The following is a 14,045-nucleotide window of genomic DNA, read 5'->3' on the forward strand; positions in this document are numbered from 1 at the left end:
AGGACTTCGATAAAAGGAATATTGACATGCAATTGTTTTAACAGACATTCGAACTTTGCGAATTGCTCATTGGTCTTTTGACGAATTAACCTACCGGGGTATGGAACTCGAGGAGCCTTGGTAGGCTCTGGTGACGGAGGGGAGTTCTTTTCCTGCAGAGGTGCGGGTACTGTTTCCTCCGTTGGTGGCAGCACTTCTGCAGGCCCTACGGTGCGGTTCCGTAGTGTGATGAGGTGAACTTGCGCTTTTGGATTCGTTTCGGTATTGCTAGGTAATGCGCCTTGCGGTCTCTCGGAAAAATTTTGAGCTATTTGATTTAATTGTTTTTCTATGTTTTGAATACTAGCTTGTTGATTTCTAAAATTTGATTCTAATTGTAGAAATCTTTTCGAGTTTTTCTTATCAGTGTCGGAGACGAGGCGAGATACAGTATCTTCGAGCCTTTCTCGTCCACTTTGTTGTTGAGTGAAATTTTGTGGCTCATTTCTTGGTTGCTGAAAGTTTGTTCGTTGGGTTTGTTGGTTACTACTATTGCCGGGTTCCCTCCAACCAAGGTTTGGGTGGTTTCGCCACCCTTGGTTGTAAGTTCCCGTTGGGGGACCCGACGGCCTAGGTCTATTATCAATGTAGTTTACCATTTCTTGTTGATCGTCTGTTTCTTTCATGCAACTCCAATTTTCATGTGACCCACCACACCCTTCACAAGCCATAACCGAGACCGTTTTTGTCATTTCCAATTTTTTTATCTTTGAAGAAAGGGCCTCGATTTGGGCTTGTAAAGAAGTGCTCTCATCGACCTTATGGGCGCCCGGGGCGATAGAGTTATTTCCCCGGGGGGTGTGCCATTGAAAATTGGTTTGAGCAATTTCTTCAATTTGATTATATATTTCGTGTGGGCGTCGATTACCTAAAAGTCCCCCGGAGCTAGAATCAAGTGTCTGCCTAGTGTGTGGCGACAATCCATTATAGAAAGTGGATACTTGTTGCCATATTGCGAAGCTGTGATGAGGACACTTGCGTAATAGCTCCTTGAACCTTTCCCAAGTTTCATATAAGGATTCCCCGTCCTCTTGTGAGTATGTGTTAATTTCAGTCATTAATTTAGCAGTTTTAGCGGGAGGGAAATACTTATATAGAAATTTTTGGGCTAGTTCATCCCAGGTGTTTACCGATCCAGCTGGGAGGGCGTTGAGCCAAGCTTTCGCTCGGTCTTTTAGTGAGACGGGAAACATACGGAGGCGGATGGCGTCGTTTGATGCTCCATTGATCCGAAAGGTATCACATATTTCCAAGAAATTAGTTATATGTAGATGGGGATCCTCGTCCGCAAGCCCATGGAAGGTTGCGGAGTTTTGGAGCATTTGTATCAAATGCGGCCGGAGTTCGAAGTTATTAGCTTCGACATTCGGAGCATTGATAGCGGCGCCTAGATTACCTACGGTGGGTCGTAGATAATCCATAAGGGTACGTTGGTCCGCCATTGGAGGTGGATCACCCGAAACCTTCTCTTGGTTTTTGGCTTTTAACCTTTTTCTGAGAAAGCGTTCGGGTTCTTCTAGTGGTTCTTTTATGTCTTTATTGGAACCGGAGCTCATACACTACGTAAGGTTGGCGTCGGGTTCCAAGTCCTGCAATAAAAACAGAAAAGAATGTTGGTCAGAAGGTTCACCACGGCCCCGTGTTGAGCGAACACGGCCCGTGGTCGGAGTTTCAGTGATTGTTTTCCAAATCCCCAGTTACTGGAAGTTGGACACGGCCCCGTGTTGCACCGGCACGGCCCCGTGGTCAGCCTTCTGTAACTTGGAAAACAAAAACTGCCAGTAACAATGCTGGGCACGGCCCGTGTCCGACCAGGCACGGCCCGTGCTGAGCCCTGTAGAAGCTGAAAAACTAAGAAAAATCCTAAAAATTAAAAAGAAAAATAAAAATATGATTAGGCCGTTGATTCCTAACTTTCTTAAAATCCTTGTGTCCCCGGCAACGGCGGCAAAAACTTGATGCGTGTGTAGTGTAATATATTTTAGATGTATATTTAAGCCCTTTTTTTTACACTTTTAGCCAAGTTTTAAATTTATAAAACACGATATTTACTAACACTAAACACACATATGGGCAAATGCACCCATCGTGGACGTAGTATAGTGTTGGTAAGATACCGAGGTCGTCCAAGGACACAAGAGCTTTTAGTACCGGTTTATCCTCAACGTCTAATCAAATCAAAAAGTGAGAAAAATGTTTTAAACTAACAAAATAAAAACTAACTAAATGCTGAAAAATAAAATAAAATAAAATAAAACAGATAGACAAGATGAATCACTTGGATCCGACACGTGTATTAGTATAACCTTTGATTATTTTCGCACTTTTGCACTTGTTTAAGAGATTATCTTAGTTATTGTAGTAGGCCCCTCTTTTGAAGGCGACGTTACCCTCAACCCAGTAGTTTGAGTCAGCAAGGATACAATCCTAAAGGGTCGGATTATTGAAAGATAATGAATTAAGTTATTAATGCAAATTGTGGTAGGCCCCGCTTTCGGCGGTGACGTTACCCTCGGCTAAGTAGTCCGGGTCAGCAGAGATACAGTCCTAAATAGCTGGGTTATAGTATTAATAGTAGTTAACTTATGAGGGGGTCAAAGAGTTTGGATCCCCGCCATCCAATACCTATGGGCATTGAAGGAGTTCCTACTAAATTTGATCCAGGTCCCAAGCAGGACCTCTAAACGCTGAACAAGGGCAAGACCCTTACCAAACCGTTCCCTTAACCCCCGACCAGGTAGCCAACATACCTCCATATAGACCGTGGAGATATGAATGGTGAAAATCTTTTATTTTATATAGACAGTAAAATAACGCCAAGACACCACGGACAAACGATAAGGAAAGATCACCTTCAACATAAGTAACAAGTTATTAAAGTCATTAATACAAAACCAATTAAAAAGTGCAAAAGATTAAAAATAAAAAGTATTGTACTAAACACTTGTCTTCACCAAGTGATGTAAGAGACTTAGGCAAACATGGCCTTGATTGTCAAGAACTCTTACGATCAATCTTGGATCCCGAGACAACTCACACACTCTACGATGGACAATGGATGATGGTGGTGGATGATGGTGTTATGGTGGTGGTGGGTGGTGGATGAAGTGTGAGAGAGGTGGTGTGCCAAGGGATGAGATGGAATGAAACCAAGCACCCCTATTTATAGGCTGAACAGAAGGCTGGGCACGGCCCCGTGTCCGCTGGACACGCCCCCGTGCCCGTCTGACACTCTCTCTACTCATTAATTGTAATTCGCAATTACAATTAATGCGCCTGCTGTACTTTCACCACGCCCCCGTGCCCGCTGGACACGGCCCCGTGGTGGGCAATAGAAGCTTCTATAGGTTTGTCTTTTCTGCTGCTTCTTGGGCACGGCCCCGTGCTGGCTGAGCACGGGGCGTGTTCAGACTTCTGCTTTCTCTTCTTTGCCTTGGAGGATGCTGTTGAGGGTCCGGGCAATCTACTTTTATTCCTTTTCTTGTATTTATACTAGAATTAGTTGTCTTTTTGCTTCTTTTGTGAATTTGAGCTCATTTCATCCTGAAAATACAAAAGAAAGACAAAAACACTCTTTTTCCAACATTAGTACTTAAAAAGGGTTAGTTTTATGCCTTAATTAATGTGATTTATATGTTGTATTTTACACACATCAGTGATACTTTAAGTAACACTTTTTCACCTACTTCGAAGTGAAAATCTTTACGCTATGGATCCGCGTAACTCTTCTGCCTATCTCGGGCAACTTTGAGACGGTCTCGAATCTGGACAATCTTGTCCGTCATCTCGAAAACTATCTCTGGTCTAGATAATTGGACATCTCCAACTTCCGCCCAACAAACAGGCGATCTACACTTTCTACCGTATAATGCCTCGAAAGGCGCAGCCTTAATGCTGGTATGGTAGCTATTGTTGTAGGAGAATTCGATTAGTGGTAGGTTCTTATCCCAACTACCACCCAAATCGATAGCACATGCACGTAGCATGTCTTCCAATGTTTGAATAGTACGCTCACTCTGACCGTCTGTCTGAGGATGGTAAGTCGTACTAAAATTCAAACGTGTGCCCAAAGATTGCTGGAAACTTTTCCAGAAATGCGACGTGTATCTAGTATCCCGATCCGAGATAATAGACACAGGTATGCCATGCAAGGCTACAATCTTATCAACGTATAACTGGGCTAACATGTCGGAGCTATAAGTCTCCTTGATGGGTAAGAAATGCGCTGATTTAGTCAGCCTATCAACGATAATCCATATTGTGTCATTTCCTTTCCTCGTCTTGGGTAACTTGGTAATAAAATCCATAGTTACACATTCCCACTTCCATTCAGGAAGTTCAGGTTGTTGTAGCAAGCCAGATGGCTTTTGATGCTCAGCCTTGACTTGTGCACAAGTTAAGCATTTTGCTACATAAGCGGCTACAGACTTTTTCAAGCCTATCCACCAATAATTTGTCTTTAGATCCTGATACATCTTATCAGCTCCCGGGTGAACAGAATATTTGGAACTATGGGCTTCCTGGAGGATAACATCTCGTAGTCCTCCATAAATCGGAACCCATATTCATCCATTCAATCGTAAAATTCCGTCTTTGCTAAGAGTTAACTGCTCCTCAGTTACTCCTAGCTTCTCTTGAGGATAGTTAGCTTCCAACACAGCCTCTCGCTGTGCAGCCAATAACCTTTCAATCAAATTATTCTTGACTTCGATGCTCTTGGCATTGATTCGAATGGGTTTCACCCTTTCCTTTCTACTTAAGGCATCAGCGACTACATTCGCCTTGCCGGGATGATATCTGATTTCGCAATCATAATCATTTAAAGTCTCCATCCAACGGCGTTGCCTCATATTTAACTCCTTCTGATTAAACAGATGTTGAAGGCTCTTGTGATCAGAATAGATCACAAACTTGATACCATAAAGATAATGCCTCCACAGCTTTAGTGCGAACACAACGGCACCCAGCTCCAAGTCATGGGTGGTATAGTTCTTCTCGTGCACCTTTAACTGTCTCGAAGCATAGGCAATAACCTTGCCTTTCTGCATGAGCACACACCCCATGCCAGTGTGTGATGCGTCGCAGTAAACTACGAACTCCTCGGTACCTTCCGGTAGTGTCAGCACAGGAGCGTTGCTCAGCTTTTGCTTTAAAATATCAAAGGACTCTTGCTGCTTAGGGCCCCAAACAAACTTTTCCTTCTTCTTAGTCAAGGAGGTTAAGGGCGCAGCAATCCTTGAAAAATTTTCAATGAATCGCCTGTAGTATCCTGCTAACCCCAGGAAACTACGAATCTCAGTAGGCGTCTTTGGCTCTTGCCAATTCATGACAGCCTCTACTTTAGCGGGATCCACCTGGATACCACGCTCGCTGACAACGTGTCCTAGAAATTGGACTGCTCGTAGCCAGAATTCGCACTTAGAGAATTTGGCATAGAGTTTCTCATGGTGTAGCAGTTTGAGAATACAGCGAAGGTGTTTCTCATGGTCAGCTCGGTTCTTCGAGTATATAAGAATGTCGTCGATGAAAACGATGACGAATTTGTCCAAGTACGGCTTGCAGACGCGATTCATGAGATCCATGAACGCAGCCGGTGCATTTGTGAGCCCAAAAGGCATCACTAGGAACTTGTAGTGACCGTAACGAGTCCTAAATGCGGTTTTATGTACGTCTTCATCTCTGACTCTCAGTTGATGATAGCCTGACCTTAAGTCAATCTTCGAAAAATAACTTGCCCCTTGTAACTGATCGAACAGATCGTCGATCCTCGGCAAGGGATATCTATTCTTTATCGTGACCTTATTAAGCTCGCGATAATCGATGCACAGACGCATCGATCCGTCCTTCTTCTTAACAAACAGGACAAGTGCTCCCCAGGGAGACGAACTAGGTTTGATGAAACCTTTAGCCAGTAGTTCATCCAGCTGGGTCCTTAACTCCTTCATCTCGGTTGGTGCTAGCCTGTAAGGTGCTCTAGCAATAGGTGCTGCTCTAGGGATGATATCAATCCTGAATTCCACTTGCCTATCTGGTGGCAAACCAGGCAGATCTTCAGGGAAAACTTCTGGATACTCCGAAATGACGGGAATGTCTTCTATCTTCGGTTTAGGCTCTTCAATGATCACCTATGCCATGTAGATGACACAACCCTTCTATAGACATTTTGAAGCTTTGAGCATAGTCACTTGCTCAGGCAATCCGTACTGGGTATCTCCCCGAATGGTAAGCGATTCACCAGCCGGAGTCTTTATCATAATCTGCTTTCTGTTGCAGACGATTTGGGCCTGGTTGTGAGATAACCAGTCCATACCCAATACCAGGTCAAAACCGGTCAATTTAAAGGGAAGTAGAGATAAAGGAAAAGAGTGGTTCTTAATGGATATCACACATCCATCTAACACAATGGAGACGGTTTCTATGGTGCCATCTGCTAGCTCTACCTCGTATTTCACATTTAAGGTTTTGACAGGCATATTAGCAATATGCAAAATTTATGATCTACGAAAGACTTATCAGCGCCCGAATCAAAAAGTACTCTTGCAAAGATATCATTTACGAGAAAAGTACCTGTGATTACGTTGTCATCCAGCACTGCTTCTTTCGTCTCCATCCTGAAGACTCTAGCATTGTTCTTCTTGGCCTCTTCAGGCTTCTTGGCATATTTAGGGCAGTTGCTTTTCATATGCCCCTTCTCGTTGCAGTTATAGCAGGTTGCATCTTTTATCTTCTTGCAGTCCACAGTCTTGTGGTCCTTGGACTTGCACAACCCGCAAGCATACGACCTCGACTAGGTCTGCGAGTTTGACTCGAGCCTACACTTTCCAAAGTGATGTCTCTTGCAAGTCTTGCACTTGGGCTTCTCACCAGACTGTTGCCCATCCTTCCTTGACTCCGACCCCCTCTTGTTATCACCGTTTCCACGGTGTTTCTTGCTCGACCTCCGTGAAGTTTCATCTTCACACTTTCTCTTTTCAGCTTCTTTGTTCCTTAGCGATCTTTGTCGGACCGCATCCAGAGTAAGGGACAAAGATATATCGGCTATAGATCGAAAGGTCGCTGGCCGAGAGGCCTTCACGCTTGCCTTTATTTCGGGGGCTAACCCACCGATGAAACGAGCGATTCTCTTTGGCTCTGGGGTTACCAGATATGGAACCAACCAAGACATCGTGTTGAAGCTCGTTAGGTAAGCTTGGCAGTCAAGGTTCGTCATCACCAATGATAGAAAATGAGATTCTATCTTTTCCACCTCATGTTGAAGGCAGTAATTCTCCTTGATGAGAGAAACGAATTCCTCCCATGTCATGTTGTATAGAACAACCTTTCCCGAGGCCTGAATCAACGACCTCCACCAAGCCAGGGCCTCGCCCTTGAATGATTGAGACACAAACTTTACCACATCTCTTTCCGCACAGCCGCTGATGTCCACCACGGTGTCCATCTCGTCAAGCCACGTCATACAATCGACCGCTCCTTTCTCCCCAGTGAAGTCCCGGGGCTTGCATGATACAAAGTACTTGTAGGTGCAGCCTCTGGCGCGAGATGCGTCAGTATATACTCTTCCTTGACGGACACCGTTTTCATTGGACGAATGATTATCATCGTCCTTTTTAGGCTTGGACAGCGGTTTGCTGTGAGATTTTGTGTGGGTTCTCGGCTTGGAGTGTGGTTTGGATATGGTTTGGCTCCGAGATTCAGTATATTCCTCATATTGTCGATCCAGAGCTGCCTTGACAGCGTTATCGACAAGAGCTTTCAACTCTGCGCCCGTCAGATGAACTTGGGCGTTATCATATTCGTCTTCCTTCGAGTGGCTATTTTCTCCACTATGGTCAGCCATGGTAACTTGAATCTGTTACAGAAGATAACGAAAATTTTATTTAGGAGTTTATTATGGAATTGTCTTTTATGGCAATTCATTAACCATGGTAACAGAGACCATATCTGGTTAATTTGTTACTCACTTTTACTTAGGATTTGAACATACTTATCCTAATTACAAATAATATTGTTATTGGCACAAAAGCCTAGTCACGAGGACGTTTTATATTATTAGCCGAGATTACAGAGAATCAAGGTATGAAGGTTTGAACCGTAGTCCTTTTACCCTTTCTGACAGGGAGTCATAGACCACCACTGTCTTTTGTCTTATGTGACAAGCATTATGGCCCATAGGCGCTACATCACTAATGGATGCTTAATAATTCGGCCCGTAGGCACTACATCGCTAATGGATGTTTAACAAGTTTGGCCCGTAGGCACTACATCGCTAATGGATGTTTAATAGTTGATCATCTTTATTGATGATTTAACCCATGATTTATTATATCATTAATTTGGGCTTTGAAATCCTTAGAAGGATTCTTATTCAAGAATGACGCGTGTGATTTTAACGAATCACATCTGCCATGAACGTTAACATGATTATAGAGGTTAACTGGAATTCTGAATCTTTTAATCAGGTCTTACCATCTTGGCCGGTCTAAAAGACACCTGGCTAGGTTTCACTCTTAAGATTCTTTATTTAGGCAGATTTAAATTTAAAAGGAATGATTTTAATTTATTTCATACATAGTAATAACAAAATGAAATCTATAACATAACATTCCATAAACTTCAAATACGATTACACGCTGCCCTAAACGGGACTTTTAAACAAGTACATACCTACATAGAGGTTAATAAAGAGACAAGTCCACACAGGGACCAATACAAGATAGGTGTCCACGCAGGGACTAAAGGATAAGTCCACGTAGGGACTGAAATACGATAAACGTCCACGCAGGGACTTATTTAAAATAGGCACTACATTAGAACATATATAAGGACTAATGGTCACGTTTCTTCTTCTTGCCCTTCAACAGGTTTGCTAGACCCTTAAGGAATCCCCTGTTGTTCTTTCGTTCTTCCTCGAAATCCCGTTCCACACGAGTCAAACGGTGCAGGATCTCTTCTTGTTCGGGCGGAGAAAAACGTGGTTGTGGCGCCGGTTGCGGAACTGGAGGTCTAGGAGGTGCTGGATACCCATGTGCTGAGTAATCTGGTATCCCTAGGTTTCCAAAAGCTCCGTCGGGATAGTGGGCATAATACCTAGCCGCTATCACATATGGGTCGCGCTCATAGTTGTAATTGTAATGCGTGTGCGACGGCTGTTCGAACGGGTTGTATGCCGTTGGACCCGTGTATGCAGGTATTGGGTGGTCATACCCAAATGGTGGCGAAGATGGTGCAACTGGTGCGGGGTTCGCCTCCTGTACTGGACTTGAAGGTCCTTCTTCTTGTAGTGACGGGTAGTGACTACCACTAGAGTGTCGAGGGGTGCTGAAGTGGAATTCCCCTCTTCGGGTGGACATACGAGCACCTGATCTCCTACGCCTTGGCGGATCAGGCATTTCTGGTTGAACCGGTGGCGGAGGTGGTGGCGTAACTGCCACGAAACGTGGATCCTCGGAGGGATCTTGCTGTTGCTGCTGCTGGTGTTGCGATGTCTGATAGGAGGGTGTGAAGTACCACTCGTGCTGGTTGAACAGCGCTTGAAAACTATCTGGCCCTTGATAAGGTGTGCCATGAAAAGAAGATCCATCGGAGATCTCGATAGGATGTGTGGGCGTGCCACGAGCAGGTTCTATGGGATCTGTGTCCTCATCCATATGGTCTTCTGAGAAGTGATCCTGTGGTCCTAACGGGACAAAGCCTGCAGGTTCCTGAATGTAATCTGCTGGGTTAAACTGACCTCTGAAGTAAGGAGTGGGATCATCAAAAGCACGGTGCGATACCGAACGCTGTAGAGGTAAAAAGGATGGTTGAGGGTTATTGGGATTATTTTCCGAGTTTGGTCCAAATGAATGGCAGTATGAGGGTGTTGAGCTATGCGAGGTAGAATGTCTCGCACGTTCAAAAAGGTTTCTTCGTCTATGTGGTTCTTCACTCCTTGTACTGGAAGGAGCTCGTGTGTTCGAAGGTCCAGCTTCGTGATCATTGTGAGTAATGATCGTTCCTCTGCATCTTCCTCCTCTTCCTCGTCTGATTGCAGGCAGCATATTTCCTGCTTTTAAAACTTTAAATAACAATAAACAATAAAAAGACAAACTGGAATAACAAATTCGAATTTGTCCTATGTTCTTGTCTAGACTCAAGTATGTGCAATTGTGTAACTGAGATTAAACACAAAGGCTAGTGTTTAATTCACTCAGTGTTGGCTCTGATACCAACCTGTCACACCCCGATTTCCACGTGTCTCACCGGTGGGCCCGGTGGGGGATTACCGTGACGTAGTTGGCAACATTATAGTCAAACCACACAATATATGAATGCACAGCGGAAGCATAAAGATAAATATATTTCAACCTTTACCGTAATATCAAAGTATCACTGTTCGTTGAAATAAAATCCACAGGGGATCAAATAATACATAAAAATATTGTTCAACAGACAAGGCATCAAAAGCTTTGCGAGACTCTTTAAGATGCTAAGGAGTTATAGCCAGCCGATTACGTTTAGTACCTGCATTTAATCTTTTTGGAAAAATACGTCAGTTTACACTGGTAAATACATTCAACTGACACTTTGGTAAAATGTTTGACAAAATTGGTTTAAATGCTCAAGGCACAAACTCTTTATAACTTGGGATAATTTATAATCAAATCTTGTAAAGAATTACATGTTACTATGCGTTCGGTCGCCCGAGTCGTATCGGGTTAAAGTTTAACAGACACACCACATAGTATAAAACCGTGGCGGGTAACCAACGGCTACACTTTTATAATTATAGACATAATGCCGGGTGTACGCCTACACCGGGATGTCAAGGTCGTGGCCATTCGTAAATGCTGCCAAGGATATCCGGGACATGGTCATTAAGCCCCCAAAGGCGTCAAGCCAACAAAACAAGTTTTCAAACGGTCACATTGATAATACCCAACTACTAATGAGTTGGGGTCAATTGTCCGACCAAGCGGTATTTTAGATACCGTAACCCAAGCCCGTATAACGGAAAATAAGTTAAAAGTATTTACCTTTGCAAGTATAATCCTTAATTGAATAAATCACAGATAGCTTTTACTGGTCTCCTATTCTGGAATGAAGGTTTTAAAAATAACCTATTAGAATCCTAACGGGTCTTTATAATTGCCGTAGCTTAGACCGGTCAGTTTCAAAGGATAGTTACGGTTTAATCGCGTGAAAGGCGAAAACCATGAATGGAGTGTGATTTTGACCCAACAAGTTTGAAGACTTGTTTTATATGGGTGTAATAATCATACTCTGGATTTTGGGGTCAAAACAATATGGTTTGACCCGTTTCGGCTAATTTATGTAAACTAGTTACATAAGCCGAACCGTGCGCGCAAAAGGCGTAACGGGTAACCGTAAGAGTCCTACACTTTTTTCCTAAGTCAATATGCCTTAAAGGGGTTGTGGTATTAGTAGGATACCTTCCGTAATGCTCGTAACGAGTTTAAGTTCATATTATGCCCCGTAGGGGTATTTTGGTCTTTTTAAAGATTATAAAAGAGGTTTTAGAGTTCTACAGGAAACCTGAGTTTCCCGAACAGTTTATAAAGTCTAAAATACTTTATTTATTATTTAAAAACAGTAACAACTGGAATCGGGTCAAAAGACCTTGTAGATCTCAAGTTATGGCCGAAAAGGGCATATTCGGTATTTACCGAACCGTTGCCATAACCGCAGGTTATGAGCAAGTTAAAAATAATTAAAAATCTTTAAAAATCCCAAAATATTATTTTACAACAGTGAGTAAAAGGTTTGGTGTCGAAATCCGGGTTTAGGTAGGCGTTATGCTAATTGCGCTACTTAATTACTAAAGTTTCGCAATTTGCGCTATTTGGCATAACTCCTATTCTGGACCTCGGATTGATGTGAAATTTTAGGGACATGCTTAGAATTCAGTAACCAAGGTTATGGTCCTTTCACATGTCCGAAATTCTCGTCTTAATTTGAAAAGGGCGTTACGGTCAACTTTTAAGCATTTAACGGAAAGGTGTAAAAGACTTGGACAAACGGCGAACCGGTCACAGAGGGTTATCCATCATGTAACCTGGTCCTAAGAGAGCCCTAAGGCATTTCTACATTACACTAAAACGGGTCAGAACTGAGGTCAAAGCAAAAGTCAAAGTTTTGCGACTTTCGGCTCCGAACCGGGTCAATATAGAAAATGGCCGAATCAAACAAGCTTAGACTTGTTAATATACTTATTATCATGTTTTATGAGTGTTTAAGCAGGTTGCATACCATCTACATTACAGATTATGCATAAATCGCAAAATAGTATTTATGTTGACTTTTTCTAAGCACGTTTGACTCGACATTTGAACTAGTTAGAGTGGTGATCAGGGGGAACCCTTTTAGGGGTTTATTACCCACATAAATACCAACTTATAACTACTTTTGATTCGGCTAATCACTGGACCATTTGTGATTAACCGTTATGTCAACCGTTAATTACGACGGTTTGACTTTTAAGCTAAAACTAAGCAAAAACTAAACCATAAAGGGTTGAACCAACTTACAGAAGTCCTATGCACGAAATGTGAAGCTTAGATAGAAGTCTTGAGCTCCAGAGATGATCAGAGATGCAAGAGAAGGTGTGAGGAACATTGTTGCAACCTTATGGCCTTTTATAGGCAATGAGGATCACTAAGATCATCACACAAGGGTCTACAAGGCTCCCTTGATGATCAACAACTGTCCCTCAGTGCTAAAATATGATTAGGGGTCACCCATATCTCTGGAAGATCTTGGCATTAATGTTTTACCGTTTAACACAGCCAACAGCCAACTTTCTGTCGCTGGGCATCGCTTACGGACCGTATGGCTTGGGCCTTGCGGTCCGTAAGCCTATGGCGGAAACACTTTTATCCCTTCACCCCCCTTACGGTCCGTAAGGCATAACCCTTACGGTCCGTAAGCGATCATCAGTGGCAAAAAAAATTAACCTTTCATGTATTGAACGGTCAACTTTGAATTAATAATTTTGATGGCTGGCCTTTTACCCATACTTGACCAGATGCCTACCCCATATGCAATATGGGTTTGCAAGAAGGATGGGCTTATGACCAATTATTTGTCTTGCATTATTTTCTTAGGATTAGATTAGCAACTTGTAGGCTTGTGATTATTATTAATGACCCGATTAAGATTAGGTGCTTATAAACTTGCTTGGGGTCTCGGGATTTATAATACGAAGTCGCTCAGAGGTATAAAATTAACATGTCGACATATTCGAAAATCCTACCGCATATCTTAATTAAATCCGGGTTTATATTATTTTTGTCGTATTTGACACGTGTCATTTATTTATTGGACACAAAAATTCGAGTTGTTACACTCAAGCAAGCCCCTCGTGCATGGTATACTCGTTTTCTGACTCATTTGCTATCTCGTGGCTTCCGTTGCAGTATATCTGATTCGTCACTATTTATCTACCAACGCGGTACTTCTATGGCGTACTTACTATTGTATATCGACGATATTGTAGTGACTGCCTCTGATTCGACTCTTCTAACGTCGATTATTACTATGCTATCTCGTGAGTTTGCTATGACGGACTTAGGTCTGTTGCACTACTTTTTGGGGATCACTGTTACGAGGGACTCTACCGGGTTCTTGTCCCAATCGCAATACGCTCGGGACGTTCTACACCGAGCAAACATGACCGGGTGTAAATCTTGCGCCACTCCATACGACAGGGGATCAAAATTAGGCGCTAATGATGGGGCTCTTCTTGACGATGGCACTCTCTACCGTAGATTAGCGGGTGCTCTTCAGTATCTAACATTTACAAGACCTGACATCACTTACGCGGTACAGCAGATTTGTTTATTTATGCATGCCCCACAGGAGCCACGCTTTGCCTTCCTTAAGCGGATACTTCGTTACCTCCAGGGCACTATTGGTTTCGGCCTACACTTATCGGCCTCCTCCACATCCTCTCTTACTGCATATTCGGATGCGGATTGGGGGGGGGGGCTGCCTTGATTCTAGGCGCTCCA

General features: G+C 43.1%; 1 protein-coding gene and 1 non-coding gene across 2 annotated transcripts; both read left to right on the forward strand.

The window, feature by feature from the left end:
- Nucleotides 1-996: 996 nt before the first annotated feature.
- On the forward strand, nt 997-1,103 carry LOC118488560. The gene has a single exon (XR_004885104.1). It is a non-coding gene; the product is annotated as a small nucleolar RNA R71 (small nucleolar RNA).
- Nucleotides 1,104-13,494: 12,391 nt separating this feature from the next.
- Nucleotides 13,495-14,031, forward strand: LOC110876778 (uncharacterized mitochondrial protein AtMg00810-like). Its single transcript, XM_022124940.1, has one exon. It carries the CDS (start codon nt 13,495-13,497, stop codon nt 14,029-14,031), a length of 537 nt encoding a protein of 178 aa, XP_021980632.1.
- Nucleotides 14,032-14,045: the final 14 nt, after the last annotated feature.

This window comes from Helianthus annuus, chromosome 16, assembly GCF_002127325.2.
Source record: "Helianthus annuus cultivar XRQ/B chromosome 16, HanXRQr2.0-SUNRISE, whole genome shotgun sequence".
Lineage (NCBI taxonomy): Eukaryota > Viridiplantae > Streptophyta > Magnoliopsida > Asterales > Asteraceae > Helianthus > Helianthus annuus.